The 14,720-nt window shown below is 43.3% G+C and overlaps 1 protein-coding gene across 1 annotated transcript in view; it reads left to right on the forward strand.

Annotated features, from left to right (window-relative positions):
* Positions 1-14,720, forward strand: part of LOC129813061 (protein Daple-like) — a 98,683-nt gene that overhangs the window by 55,942 nt on the left and 28,021 nt on the right. Inside the window, exons 7-18 of the mRNA XM_055865209.1 lie at positions 257-397; positions 598-794; positions 1,013-1,094; positions 1,583-1,741; positions 2,513-2,659; positions 2,887-3,031; positions 3,359-3,540; positions 3,927-4,064; positions 4,220-4,495; positions 4,663-5,208; positions 5,568-5,807; positions 7,616-7,743. Of these exons, the coding sequence (XP_055721184.1) occupies positions 257-397; positions 598-794; positions 1,013-1,094; positions 1,583-1,741; positions 2,513-2,659; positions 2,887-3,031; positions 3,359-3,540; positions 3,927-4,064; positions 4,220-4,495; positions 4,663-5,208; positions 5,568-5,807; positions 7,616-7,743 (2,381 nt within the window). The remainder of the gene's footprint in view (positions 1-256; positions 398-597; positions 795-1,012; positions 1,095-1,582; positions 1,742-2,512; positions 2,660-2,886; positions 3,032-3,358; positions 3,541-3,926; positions 4,065-4,219; positions 4,496-4,662; positions 5,209-5,567; positions 5,808-7,615; positions 7,744-14,720) is intronic.

The raw sequence follows: 14,720 nt of genomic DNA on the forward strand, positions 1-14,720 counted from the left end.
AAAGACACAAAGGTATTAATCCTAGGCCTACTCTCCCACAGTGTGGCATTCCCATTGACATTTAGACACAGATGTTCATGCATGTCAGTCCACTTTTTCTCACATTTATGTATGCGCGTCTTCATATACTGACACATTCAAGTCTCATTCCTAGGGCTACAGTAATATATTTATTTAGGAAATATTATGTTACACTGCACAGCCGAAGAAATACACGAGAGCGCTGTGTAGTGATAGTGTCTGTCTACCCCTTCAGGTGACCCAAAACCAGGAGAATGTGTTGGACTTGCAGTGGCTGGAGCTGCCAGATATGCCCACTGAGGAGCTGGACCCCCTGTCCAGAAACATGGCCCTGCACCTCCGCAAACTCATAGATGAAAGAGATGAATGTGCAGAGGTTGGTATTGAAGACGGTCTGAAACACACCCAATTACGACTTTTAAAATCAACTGTATTACTCACAATACCTTTAAAAGTAAATGATGCATCTGTACATTATATGTACCTAATGGATATATGCATGTCATTCAGACTTGATTTGTGTTCTTTTTATGCACAGCCAATAGACTGACAGAGTTCTTCTCCACCCTCCTCCAGGCGATCGTGGAGCTGACCCAGGAGAGGGACTACCTCCAGTCCCAGCAGCCCTCTAACCACCTGGGTTACCCCAACCCTGAGAGGACCGACCTGGACCTGGGCGGACCTATCTGCCGGCTGTCCAAAGAGGACCGGCAGCATCTGGCTGTGGAGCTGGCTGACACTAAAGCCAAACTGAGACGCTCGCGACAGGAGCTGTGAGTCAGGAGAAGGAAATCTCTACCATGACAGGCTAGAGTTAGATGCTAGAGGCTAGATTTGGGGATATTTTGGCATTTAACATATTTGTTTTATTTCGATAAAATTATTTTCCATGATTTTAGCTTAAGTATTACTATAAGCCCGGTTTAATTACAATGTAGGTATGTCTGAACAAATTGATTTGCCAACCTAATGCATGCTGTGTCTCTCCCAGGGAGGAGAAGACTGAGCAGCTGATGGATACCAAACATGAGGTGGAGAGGCTGGATCTAGAGATGCAGAAACTCAAGCAGGAGGTGCAGATTTCCTCTTCCACTTTGGCTTCCCTGTGTCCCCCTCACACTCCCCCTCTTTCTTCTCCTCACTCTCTCTGCCTGTTTATCTCCTTCTCATGCACTCCCCGTTTCTTTCCCTCTTACTCTCTCCCCCAGTTTCTCTTGCTCACAAACATGCTCTGATACCCAACTTTCCCCTCTTTTTCCAGTCAGGAAAAATGGTTCCCAGACATTTCAAATCTTGACCACAAATTACATGCTAGAAAGCATATCATATTTATTCTGTCTTCAGAATGTTCACAGAAGGGAAAATGTTTAGTTGATGTCACATTATCAAAGACAGTACCATTTTAAGATATTCCCATGAGACCAGCAAATTCTAAAATAGAAAGATTTCATAACTAGTTTTGTCATAACCTCACTGCAGATCACATCTAGTCCATAGTGTTGTGCGTGTGTGTGTGCCATGCGGAGACCAGCTCCATTGTGTGTGTTTGTGACCTGTGCAGAACATGCAGTTACTTGCAGAGGCGAGGTTGGTGCGTGCGTACAGGGATGAAGTGGACGCTCTGAGGGAAAAGGCAGCCAAGGTGGACAGACTGGACACAGAGTTGAGCCGCTGCAAGGAGAGGCTACACGACGTCCACTTCTACAAGACACGAGTCGAGGTGATTCACACTGATCATTAAATTTAAATGAATAAACGTTGTGACTCACCATCAATTTAATGACACCTGAAATCAAATAATACTGTACATTTAAGGAAAATAACCTGATGAAGGAATTAGCCAAAACGAGTTGGGTTTAATAATAAAAGTATCATATCTTCAGCATGCTCCACTGTTCATGTACCTTTTGTTTGAAAGGGACAACATATATTTTTGTCATTATCATCACACATCCACATATTTAGCCTATGTCGTCTGTCAAGACACATTAGACACACTGAGTACAGGATGAGGTGATTGGTGGTTCATATTAAGACCCATAATCCTTAGCAGCATGTCTTTCATGTCTCTGGGTCAAATTAGTTCCACTACATTGACTAGAACCCCTGCTGTCTCTTTCACAGGGGAACAATGGCATCTCCTGATCAGCAGAATGACCAGGCCCAGGGTTTATGGGTTTGTCCAGGCATGGGTCTCCACAGCTGTCAGTGGCAGGCCTCTGAATCACTATGTCCCTCTGTCTCCATCTCAGCCTCTGACTCATTATATTTCACACACTCCATCTTTCTGTGTGCTTGTTTGAGATCGACTACATTGCAGTGGAATCACTGATCTACAAATCACTTTGCATCCCCAATCAACTACTCATTATGTGATCAAGATGAGCAAATATGCACAGCGTATTGCTCAGGCCGATCTCCTCAAACACGCTGTATATGTCCCTCTGTCTCCATCTCACTGTGTGTCTGTCTGTATTATATGTGTCTACAGGAGCTGAGAGAAGATAACGCCACTCTGATGGAGACCAAAACCCTGCTGGAGGAGCAGCTGGGAGCCTCCAGGGGGCGTTGTGACAAACTACATGAGCTGGAGAAGGAGAACCTGCAGCTGCGCTCAAAACTACACGATGTGGAGATGGTGAGAAAATTGAACCCGGTGTCTATCGATGACTGGATCACGCGGTCTGTGTGTGTCTTTACCCTTTTGACAATACTGAGTTACACATCCACTGTAATTGCTTGACCTATTCTGGAATTGAAAATGTAACAAGAAAATATTTGAACACTTTCACAAAATGGTCAGGGTTGGCAAAATAGTGTGAAAAGGATATGTGTATGTCTGGCACACTCTGCTGTCCCTCTCAGGACCGGGACACAGATAAGAAGCACCTGGAGGGGTTGATAGAGGAGAACATGCTGCTGGAGATCTCTCAGAAACAGAGTATGAATGAGTCTGCCCACCTGGGCTGGGAACTGGAGCAGCTGGCCAAGAACAACGACAGCAACGACAGTAAGGGGACACACACACACTGCGGAGAGTCCATATTAATCCTCTTCTGTTAGCTGTTGATGGCGGTTTTGGATGCAAAAGGGCTGAAATATATATATTTTGGTGATAAAATGACTCTGCATCTGCCTCAGTTTTACATTAATAACAAAGCAGTGCTCACTTCTCTGTCAACAAACTGTATACAGACCTACACAGTGTGCCACTACCATGATCACATGCACAGAACATCTCCAAATACAAGATGCCAGACAGTTTTTCTTTTTTAAATAGGAGAAAATGTATTCACAAACAGAACTGAACAAGCACCCCTCTCTTCCCCACGTGCAGTGCACAAGTCATTTGTGTTTGAGCTGAACGAGTCTGCGTCGAGCCGTCTGCTGAAGCTGGAGAAGGAGAACCAGGGTCTGCAGAGCACCATCCAGGAGCTCAGAGAGGCTTCACTAAGTCTGGAGGAGGACCAGCTAAACGCCATGGAGTTGGAGAGAGAGAACCAGGGCCTCAGCAAAAAGGTACTGTACACACTGATTTGACAGATGCTACTTTATGCTGGTCCCACATGCTTTATAGAATGGCAGTCTGTGTTGTGGCATACTATGCTGGTCCCACATGCCCTATATAGAGAGTCAGCAGAATGCATTGCAGTATGTATTGTGGTGCAGTTAAATTAATGCGGGTGGGAGCAGAGCAGCATATACTGAGTGCTATCTTTCTCTATTCATAGTATATGTCATTGTCCCAGCACTGGTGGGGATGTTTTGAATGTACATATCTCTCACACATACTTCTGACATATTGAGCTTTCATATTTATGATGTCTTTGATGTTGATTGATGAATTGAATCTATTTTGTCATTGGTTTCTATCATGATTGTCATCCATTTTGTGTCTTCTATAGCTGGAGCGTATGCAGACCCTGCTGGACCAGGAGAAGCAGACCACCCAGGACATGGAGGGTCTGGAAGAAGACCTGCTCAAAGACGAGCAGAAACTGGAGAAGACTCTGGAGAGACTGCAGGCAGACAAGAACAGACAGGCACAAACTGCACCTTACCTTTACACATGCTAAATGCACCATTTCATGGCCCGGAGGAAGACTTCCGGGTCCTAACTATCTGTGGCATGTTGTCCTCGGTGGTCCCGCTTATGTCCTCATTATCCCACCTGACTGTCTTTATGTGTGTTCCCCAGATCTCAGAGCTGGAGCAGGAGAAGGAACACCTGAGCCAGGCGGTGAGCTCCCTGCATCAGCGCACCCAGGTTGACAGCGAGGCCCGAGTCAGGGAGGTGGAGACAGAGAACCGCGTCCTCCACCAGACCATCACCAACACCGGGTCCAAGCTGGCCCGGCTAGAAGCCCAGGGCAAGCAGGCCACCAAGGAGCTGGAGACACTGAGGGAGAGGGGGGTGGAGCTGGAGAGGGAGACAACACATCTGGAAAGGAGCAAGGAGCAGCTGCAGAGGGAGGTGAGGAAGGTCTTGCACTCGTACTTGTTTCGCCAATATTTGCAGCAATTTTTTTATGTTTTACTTGCAGTAAATGTGAGTTGCAATCAGTGCATTCAACTTAGGAAGTTAAAATGACTACATATCACAATCGTTGCAACATGCCTGAACTGTAAATGTAAATGTAGGTGGCCTCCTTGAAGATCACATGTGACCGGGCTGATGCCCTGGAGAGAGACAACACCAGCCTGGAGCAGGACAACTGGAGGCTGAAGAAGCAGGTGGATACAGCCCAGAACGTCTGCCTGCGCCTGGCCAAGCTGGAGAATGACCACAGCCTCTTGGACGAGGAGAACCTGGAGCTCCGCCGCACCGTGGAGTCCCTCCGGCCAGCTGCCATTCTCCTGGCCCAGCTCCAGCAGGAGAACAGGGATCTGGAGAGGGAGAGGGAGGATCTGACCCGCTCTGTGGAGGAGCTGAGGTCCCAGGGGAAGAGGGCGGAGCGGCTGGAGCTGAGCATCGGCAGCCTGGGCCAGGAAAACCAGAGGTTACAGCAGAGCCTGGAGAACAGCTCCACTAAGATCCAGGGGCTGGTGAGGGAGCTGAGGCAGGCGGAGACCGAGACCGGAGTTCTGAGACGGGAGCTGAAGGAGGTGCGCCTGGCGGAGAAACGCCTGGAGGTGGTGGAGAAGGAGAAGAGGGGGGTGGAACAGGAGCTGGGCCAGTCAGAGAAGGTACGTCTGTGTGTGTATGCTACATGTATACTGTAGTTGTGGAGTATTACGCACTCCTGGCTGCACACCTACATGTACATACTACCTCAATAAGCCTGACTAACAGGTGTCTGTATATAGCCTTGCTACTCTTTTTTCAAATGTCTTTTTAGTGTTGTTTTATTTCTTGACTTACTTACACACACAAACACACTTTTTTCCCCGCACCATTGGTTAGAGCCTGTAAGTAAGCATTTCACTGTAAGGTCTACACCTGTTGTATTCGGGGCACGTGACAAATCAACTTTGATTTGACAATGAATTTCCTTGATGGGATAATACAAATGTAATTTAACTGAATTGACGGAATTGATTTTAAGGCGAGGAAGCAGCTGGAGAAGGAGGCGCGACGTTTATGGCAGCAGCTGGAAGTGAAGGAAGAGGTGCTGGAGGAGAGCGCTCTAAAGCTGGCCTCATTAGAGAAGGAGGGCATCACCAAGGAGAAGGAGTTGGCGAGGTTAAAGGAGGTGGCTGGGATAGTCAAAGAGCTGGAGAGTCAGAACAAGGAGCTGCAGAAACAGGCCACCATCGACAAGAGGACCCTGGCCACACTCCGAGAGGTATGTATGGGGAAGAGGTCGGAGGATAATGTACAGTAGGTTGAAGTGCTAGGTGTACCATACTAGGGTTGAATATTTTCAAATGTATTTTACAAATGTTACATCCCAAGAATAAATCCTTTTTTTCCCTGTGTATTCCGGTATTTACCACCCTAACCAGAAATGTAATTCTAAAGCATATAAATATACTACCTGAGCCTGATGAGCCATACATTAAGGACATTTTATGAGCCCAAGCAGATTTAACAAGTTACATCAGTAAGGGATCATAGCTTTGACCTGGATTCACCTGGTCAGTTTGTCATCGAAAGAGCAGGTGTTCTTAATGTTTTGTACACTCAGTGTATAGTCTACGGCACATTACGCACGACAGAAAACATAAAAGCCCAAAGATGTAGCTATGCTCTCTTGGGTAAATAAATGAAACTAGCTCCAGTAGGCTAATCTTTTTGTGGAATTTTATTACTGTACTTTATTGTATTATACTGGACTGGAATTATGCATCTTGTTCAAACCATGAAGCTGGGTGAAGGACATGCGGCCTACAAAGTCACAATTATAGTCTAGGGTATATTTACTTTTTATATAAAAGGGCCTATTTTACATTTTTATAATTAGTAGGCTGAGGCATATACCGTGCATTCGGAAACTATTCAGACCCCTTCCCTTTTTCCACATTTTGTTACCACCTTATTCTAAACTGTATTTTTTTTTAAATACCCTATAATCACAGTGAAAACCTGCCGTTTCTACGTGTAGAATCACAATGCTCATCAGTGGCCGAGAACCTAACTTTGAGCCAATCAGAGAGCACAAAATTCCACCTAGGGAAGCGTAACAAAAAAATATAGCAGTTTTGAAGCTGCAGTAAAGCTCAGTAACTGCAGTCGACTGTGGTATTTTGGACGTAGTAATTGCAGTGTACTGCAGTTATGCTGCACTCTGACTGCAATTTTTTTCCATAAGGGAACTGACAGAAGTGATTAAAAAAAATAGGGAACTTTTCCAGGTGTACTCCACCACCTTTTCATGAGAATTGTAACTACAACAATAAAGCTGCATAATAACATGTTTTATCTAGCGCAAGTCTTTACATCTTTTACATCTAGCTAAGGAGTTTTGTGTTTGAAGTATTTTTTTGTAAGGTTCAGTTTGATATTAAGCACCTGCTCATTAGTTAGCTAATGGCAGTCACACACACTTCATATGATATGAATGGGGTGTTCGGTGTAGCACAATACACACAACACTAAATGCTCTACCAAGCTAGCTATCTACTGTTAGCAAGATGATGAAGAAATTATTTAATTCACTATCCCATACTCCCAGTGTCAGTCTGCTTTCTAGATCATGTTAGCTAAACGGTTAGCATTGCCATTTAGCACAACATAGCTGGCTAGCTATTCCACCGACTCTCGGGCAGCTAACAGGCAGCTACTTCAGTCAAAGACCAATCATTGTGATTTAATTATAATTTTGCTAGCTACGCTAGTTGTGGCCATCTGGTTAGTATCAACAAGGGCTTACTACAAATTCTAGCTGGATAGCAACAAAATTAGCGTAGGTTGCTAGTTAACTTACATCAGCTGCAGCAGGCGTAAGCCAAACAAGCTAGTGCCACATTGTGGCCTGGAGTATTAAACTAAGCAAATCTGAGGTCAAACTCTTCTATATGAACAACGACAAGTTAACTGCCGACACTCTGGGCAGAGTTGCTAAGTACCTATCGCCAGTCAGATTTCTCGGTGTGTCTGACAGTTTGGTAGACAGGTCAATAGAGTCAGAGTTTTATTGTGTGTCCTGTCCAGGACCTGGTGAATGAGAAGATGAAGGTGCAGCAGCAGTGGAACGAGTTGGAGATACTGAGCGACGAGCTGGAGAAGATCGGTCTCAACAGAGAGAAACTACTGCAGGAGGAGAACAGCTGTGAAGACAAGTAAGTGGCTTTACACTACCACCATGCATCACACTACCAGATTTTATACAATACATCTACCACAGTGGCGGTCAGTGCCATTTAAGATGAGGGAGGACGATTAATTGTTTTTCATGAGCATAGTCTTATTTCTATTACAACATATTGGATGACTGTCATTCATATTCCATTCAACCAGTTCTATGTAACAGAGATAGGTTCAGGCTAGTACATGATACTCAAATGTTCCCGATGCCCATGAGGTTGCTACAACCTAGCCAATGAATGAAAGTTTACAACTTAGGTGCACACAGATCGAGAAACACATTTGAGGTGACAGACAGGGGCAGACGGTGATATTCAATACCGCCATGCGCACTCTTGCCTGCATCTAGTCTATATAGAGTGTAATTATTAGTCCAACAGTTGCAAACAAAAGTTTTTATTGGACAAATTCAGATATGTTTAGCCCCGTTTTGTTCCATTTGCTTCCGTTTTAAGAAACGTTTTTCAACAGAATCTGCAGAAAGAATACACCCCTGATCACGTGTAAACACAGTTAACTTTCATAGCAGCCACGTTGTATTCAAATATAATTTTATTTGTCACATACACATGGTTAGCAGATGTTAATGCGAGTGTAGCAATGCTTGTGCTTCTAGTTCCAACAATGCAGTAATACCCTAACAACTACACACAAATCTAAAGGGGTGAATGAGAATATGTACATTTAAGTATATGGATGAGCGATGGCCGAGCATCATAGGCAAGGTGCAATAGATGGTATAAAATAAATGAGTCATATCACATGTACAGTTGAAGTTGGAAGTTTACATACACTTAGGTTGGAGTCATTAAAACTCATTTTTCAACCACTCCACACATTTCTTGTTAACAAACTATAGTTTTGGCAAGTCTGTTAGGACATTTACTTTGTGCATGACACAAGTAATTGTTTCAACAATTGTTTACAGACAGATTATTTCACTTATAATTCACTGTATCACAATTCCAGTGGGTCAGAAGTTTACATACACTAAGTTAACTGTGCCTTTAAACAGCTTGGAGAATTCCATAAAATTATGTCATGGCTTTAGAAGCTTCCGATAGGCTAAATGACATCATTTGAGTAAATTGGAGATGTACCTGTGGATGTATTTCAAGGCCTACCTTCAAACTCAGTGCCTCTTTGCTTGACATCATGGGAAAATCAAAAGAAATCAGCCAAGACCTCAGAAAAACAAATGTAGACCTCCACAAGTCTGGTTCATCCTTGGGAGCAATTTCCAAACGGCTGAAGGTACCACGTTCATCTGTACAAACAATAGTACGCAAGTATTAACACCATGGGACCACGCAGCCGTCATCCTTCTCAGGAAGGAGAGGCGTTCTATTTCCTAGAGATGAACGTACTTTGGTGCGAAAAGTGCAAATCAATCCCAGAACAACAGCAAAGGACCTTGTGAAGATGCTGGAGGAAACAGGTACAAAAGTATTTATATCCACAGTAAAACGAGTCCTATATCGACATAACCTGATAGGCCGCTCAGCAAGGAAGAAGCCACTGCTCCAAAACCGCCAAAAAAAGCCTGACTACGGTTGCAATTGCACATGGGGACAAAGATCGTACTTTTTGGAGAAATGTTCTCTGGTCTGATGAAACAAAAATAGAACTGTTTGGCCATAATGACCATCGTTACGTTTGGAGGGAAAAAGGGGAGGGTTGCAAGCCAAAGATCGCAATCCCAACCGTGAAGCACAGCGGTGGCAGCATCATGTTGTTGGGGAGCTTTGCTGCAGGAGAGACTGATGCACTTCACAAAATAGATGGCATCACGAGGGAGGAAAATTATGTGGATATATTGAAGCAACATCTCAAGACATCAGTCAGGAAGTTAAAGCTTGGTCGCAAATGGGTCTTCCAAATGGACATTGACCCCAAGCATACTTCCAAAGTTGTGGCAAAATGGCTTAAAGTCAAGGTATTGGAGTGGCCATCACAAAGCCCTGACCTAAATCCTATAGAAAATTTGTTGGAAGAACACCAGCTCTGTCAGAAGGAATGGGCCAAAATTCACCCAACTTATTGTGGGAAGCTTGTGGAAGGCTACCCGAAATGTTTGACCCAAGTTAAACAATTATAAAGACAATGCTACCAAATACTAATTGAGTGTATGTAAACTTCGAAAGAAATAAAAGCTGAAATAAGTAATTATCGCTACTATTATTCTGACATTTAACATTCTTAAAATAAAGTGGTGATCCTAATTGACTTAAGACAGGGAATTTTTACTATGACTTAAATGTCAGGAATTGTGAAAAACTGAGTTTAAATGTATTTGCCTGAGGTGTATGTAAACTTCCGACTTCAACTGTATATACTGTAAGATATGTAAACATTATTAAAGTGGCATTATTTGGAGCGCATTGTATAAAGTGACTAGTGATTAGTTTGTTATCTTCTACTTGGTCACCATCCCGGATCCGAGAGCATCCTCATCAGTAAAAAAGCTGACTAGCATAGCCTAGCATAGCGCCACAAGTAAATACTAGCATATAAATATCATGAAATCACAAGTCCAAGACACCAAATGAAAGATACACATCTTGTGAATCCAGCCATCATTTCCAATTTTTTAAATGTTTTACAGCGAAAACACTATGTATTTCTATTAGCTAACCACAATAGCAAAAGACTCAACCACATATTTTCACCATTTTTTTTTACCGCATAGGTAGCTATCACAAAACCGACCAAATAGAGATATAATTAGTCACTAACCAAGAAACAACTTCATCAGATGACAGTCTTATAACATGTTATACAATAAATCTATGTTTTGTTCGAAAATGTGCATATTTGAGGTATAAATCATAGTTTTACATTGCAGCTACCATAAAAAATATCACCAAAGCAGCCGGAATAATTACAGAGAGCAACGTGAAATACCTAAATACTCATCATAAAACATTTATGAAAAATACATGGTGTACAGCAAATGAAAGATAAACATCTTGTGAATCCAGCCAATATTTCAGATGTTTTAAGTGTTTTACAGCGAAAACACAATATAGCATTATATTAGCTTACCACAATAGCTAACCACACAAACGCATTTATCAGCAGCAAAATGTAGCGATTGCAAAAACCAGCAAAAGATATTAAATTATTCACTAACCTTGACAAACTTCATCAGATGACAGTCCTATAGCATCATGTTACACAATACATATATGTTTTGTTCGAAAATGTGCATATTTATAGCTACAAATCCTGGTTTTACAATGTGAATACGTAGCCAAACTGCACAAAAGTATCCAGAGTTATTTTGGACAGTCACCTAATCTAATCAATGAACGCATCATAAACTTTACTAAAAAATACATGTTGTACAGCAAATGAAAGATACACTAGTTCTTAATGCAATCGCCGTGTTAGATTTTTTTAAATGACTTTAGTACGACATACAGCTTACGTTATAGCGAGACAGCGCCTGCAATGAGGGCGGAAAATAGAACTAAACATTTTCCACAGAAATACGAAATAACATCATAAATGGTTCCTACATTTGCTGAGCTTCCATCAGAATCTTGTACAAGGAGTCCTTTGACCAAAATAAATCGTTGTTTGGTTTTAGAATGTCCTCTTCGCCTGTCGAATTAGCAACCATAGCTAGCCATGTGGCGCAAACGTGCCCAACTTCACATGACGCAAAGAAAATAAAATTCCAAAACTCGCAATTAACGTTCAATAAACTGATACAACTCGGTTGAAAAAAACTACTTTATGATGTACATCTATCAAATAAAATCAGAGCCGGAGATATCTAACGTGTATACCGAAAGCTTTTCAGAAGGCAAACCGGGGTTCCTTCTCGCGCCTTCGAAGACAATGAAATTTCCAGTCACGTCATTCCAAAAGCTCTTGTTCGGCCTCAGATCAAGCTAGACACCCCATTCCACCTCCCACTGCCTGTTGACATCTAGTGGAAGGCGTATGAAGTGCATGTTTATCCATAGATTTCAAGCAAATTAATAGGAAGGCCCTGGAACAGAGCCTCGATTTCAGATTTGTCACTTCCTGTCAGGAAGTTTGCTGCAAAATGAGTTCTGTTTTACTCACAGATATAATTCAAACGGTTTTAGAAACTTGAGAGTGTTTTCTATCCAATAGTAATAATACTATACATATTGTACGAGCTAGAATAGAGTATGAGGCAGTTTCATTTGGGCATGATTTTTTACAAAGTGAAAACAGCACCCCCTATTAAAGTGGCCAGTGATTGTGTCTCAATGTAGGCAGCAGCCTCTCTGAGTTAGTGATCACTGTTTAACAGTCTGATGGCCTTGAGACAGAAGCTGCTTTTCAGTCTCTCGGTCCCAGGTTTGATGCACCTGTACTGACCTCGCCTTCTGGATAGTAGCGGTGTGAACAGACAGTGGCGCGGGTGGTTGATATCCTTGATCTTTTTGGCCTTCCTGTGACATCGGGTGCTGTAGGTGTCATGGAGGGCAGGTAGTTTGGCCCCGGTGATGCGTTGTGCAGACCGCACCACCCTCTGGAGAGCCTTGCGGTTAAGGACGGTGCAGTTGCCGTACAGGCTGTGATATAGCCCGACAGGATGCCCTCGAGGGTTTTGGGTGACAAGCCACATTTCTTCAGCCTCCTGAGGTTGAAGAGGCCCTGTTGCACCTTCTTCACCACACTGTTTGTGTGAGTGGACCATTTCAGTTTGTCTGATGTATACGCCGAGGAACTTAAAACGTTCCACCTTCTCCACTGCTGTCCCTTCGATACGGTGGCACTGTATTATCCTCAAAGCGGGCAAAGAAGGTGTTTTGTCCCTGTACTGGCCTTGTTTGATTGCCTTGTGGATGGAATAGCTACACTGTTTATATTCAGACATATTCCCAGACCTCTTTCCATGGTTAAATGTGGTGGATCGCGCTTTCAGTTTTGCGCGAATGCTGCCATCCATCCACGGTTTCTGGTTAGGGTAGGTTTTAATAGTCACAGTGGGTACAACCTCTCCAATGCACTTCTTTATAAATGCACTCACCGAGTCGGCGTATAGGTCGATGTTGTTCTGAGGCTGACCGGAACATATTCCAGTCCGCATGATCAAAACAATCTTGAAGCGTGGCTTCCGATTGGTCGGACCAGCGTTGATTGGTTCTCGTCACAGGTGCATCCTGTTTGAGTTGTTGCCTATAAGACGGAAGGAGCAAGATGGCGTCGTGGTCGGATTTGCCGAAAGCAGGGCGGGGGAGGGCTTTGTATGCATCGCGGAAGTTGGAATAGCAGTGGTTGAGGGTGTTGCGCATGCACATAGGGCAATCAAAATGCTGGAAGAATTTAGATAGAAATGTTCTCAAATTTGCTTTGTTAAAATCCCTAGCTACAATAAATGCAACCTCAGGATGTATGGTTTCCAGTTTGCATATAGTCCAGTGAAGTTCCTTGATGGCCATCTTGGTGTCTGCTTGAGGGGAAATGTACACAGCTGTGACTATAATTGACGAGAATTCTCTTGGTATGTAAAATGACCGGCACTTAATTGTAAGGAATTCTAGGTCGGGTGAGCAGAAGGACTTGAGTTCCTTTATGTTGTTATTACACCATGAGTCGTGTAATGCATTCATAAGCATACACCTCCGCCCTTCCTCTTCCCAGAGAGGGGTTCATCTGTGTCGGCATGATGCATGGAGAAGCCTGGTGGCTGAACTGATTCCGACAACATATCCTGTGAAACAGAGAATGTTATCATCTCTGATGTCTCTCTGGAAGGCAACCCTTGTTTGAATATTGTCTACCTTGTTCTCAAGAAACTGGACATTGGCTAGTAGTATACTCAGGAGCGGTGTGCGATGTGCACGTCTTCGGAGCCTGGCCAGGTGGCCGCTTCGCCTTCCCATTCTGTGGCGTCGTTGTTTTAGATCGCCTACTGGAATTAGCTCCATTGTCCTGGGTGGTGGTTTGAACAGAGGATCCGCTTCTCGCATCTGTGCGCTCTCCTTCTTGCATCTGTGCGCTCTCCTTCTTGCATCTGTGCGCTCTCCTTCTTGCATCTGTGCGCTCTCCTTCTTGCATCTGTGCGCTCTCCTTCTTGCATCTGTGCGCTCTCCTCCTCTCACCTTTTCCCTTCGCTTGTGGACTTCAATGCACAACACATCAGCTGTATGTGACCTACATTGTTGTCACTATATTAGCTAAAGTAGTCAACATAGCTACAATCATGCAGTAACATTGGTGTATAGTCAGTAAGCATTTTAGCACTTACACCGGTGGCAATAAATTTGTAAAACCAAAAGCATTCCTTGACTTGGAAGAGTTCCAGTGTTGTTGTTTAGTCATAGCCAGCTAGCTAATTCTATTTGAGCAGGGTGTTTGAGTAGGATAAGCTAGATAGCTGCATTTGCTAGCTAAGTAAGTGAAACTGAACGTGAAAAATTACTCTCTTGCTTCTCCTTTATTTTGGAAGAAATTGGTATGTTCAAAACTGTTTTACTATTGTCTTTCTCTGAGTCAATTACTCACCGCATTTTGTTCACTGCAGTGCTAGCTAGCTGTAGCTTATGCTTTCAGTACTAGGTTTATTCTCTGATCCTTTGATTTGGTGGACAACATGTCAGTTCATGCTGCAAAAGCTTTGATAGGTTGGAGGACCTCATCTGGAAGGTGTCATAATTACTGTGTAAGTCTATGGATGGGGTTGAGAACCATGAACCTTCTAGGTTTTGTATTAAAGTCAATATACCCAGAGGAGGACGGTTGTCCTCTGGCTACACCATGGTGCTACCCTACAGAGCGCTGTTGAAGCTACTTTAGACCTTCATTGTAAAATAGTGTTTTAATCAATTATTTGGTGGTGTGTTTATATTTAGTATAGTTTTATCTAAAAAGGAATTTAAAACATGTTTTACTATTTTTATGAAATTCACTGAGGATGGTCCTCCTCAGAGGAGCCTCCACTGATCTACCAGAATGCATAATTTTA

Source organism: Salvelinus fontinalis, chromosome 16, assembly GCF_029448725.1.
Source record: "Salvelinus fontinalis isolate EN_2023a chromosome 16, ASM2944872v1, whole genome shotgun sequence".
Classification (NCBI taxonomy): Eukaryota; Metazoa; Chordata; class Actinopteri; order Salmoniformes; family Salmonidae; genus Salvelinus; species Salvelinus fontinalis.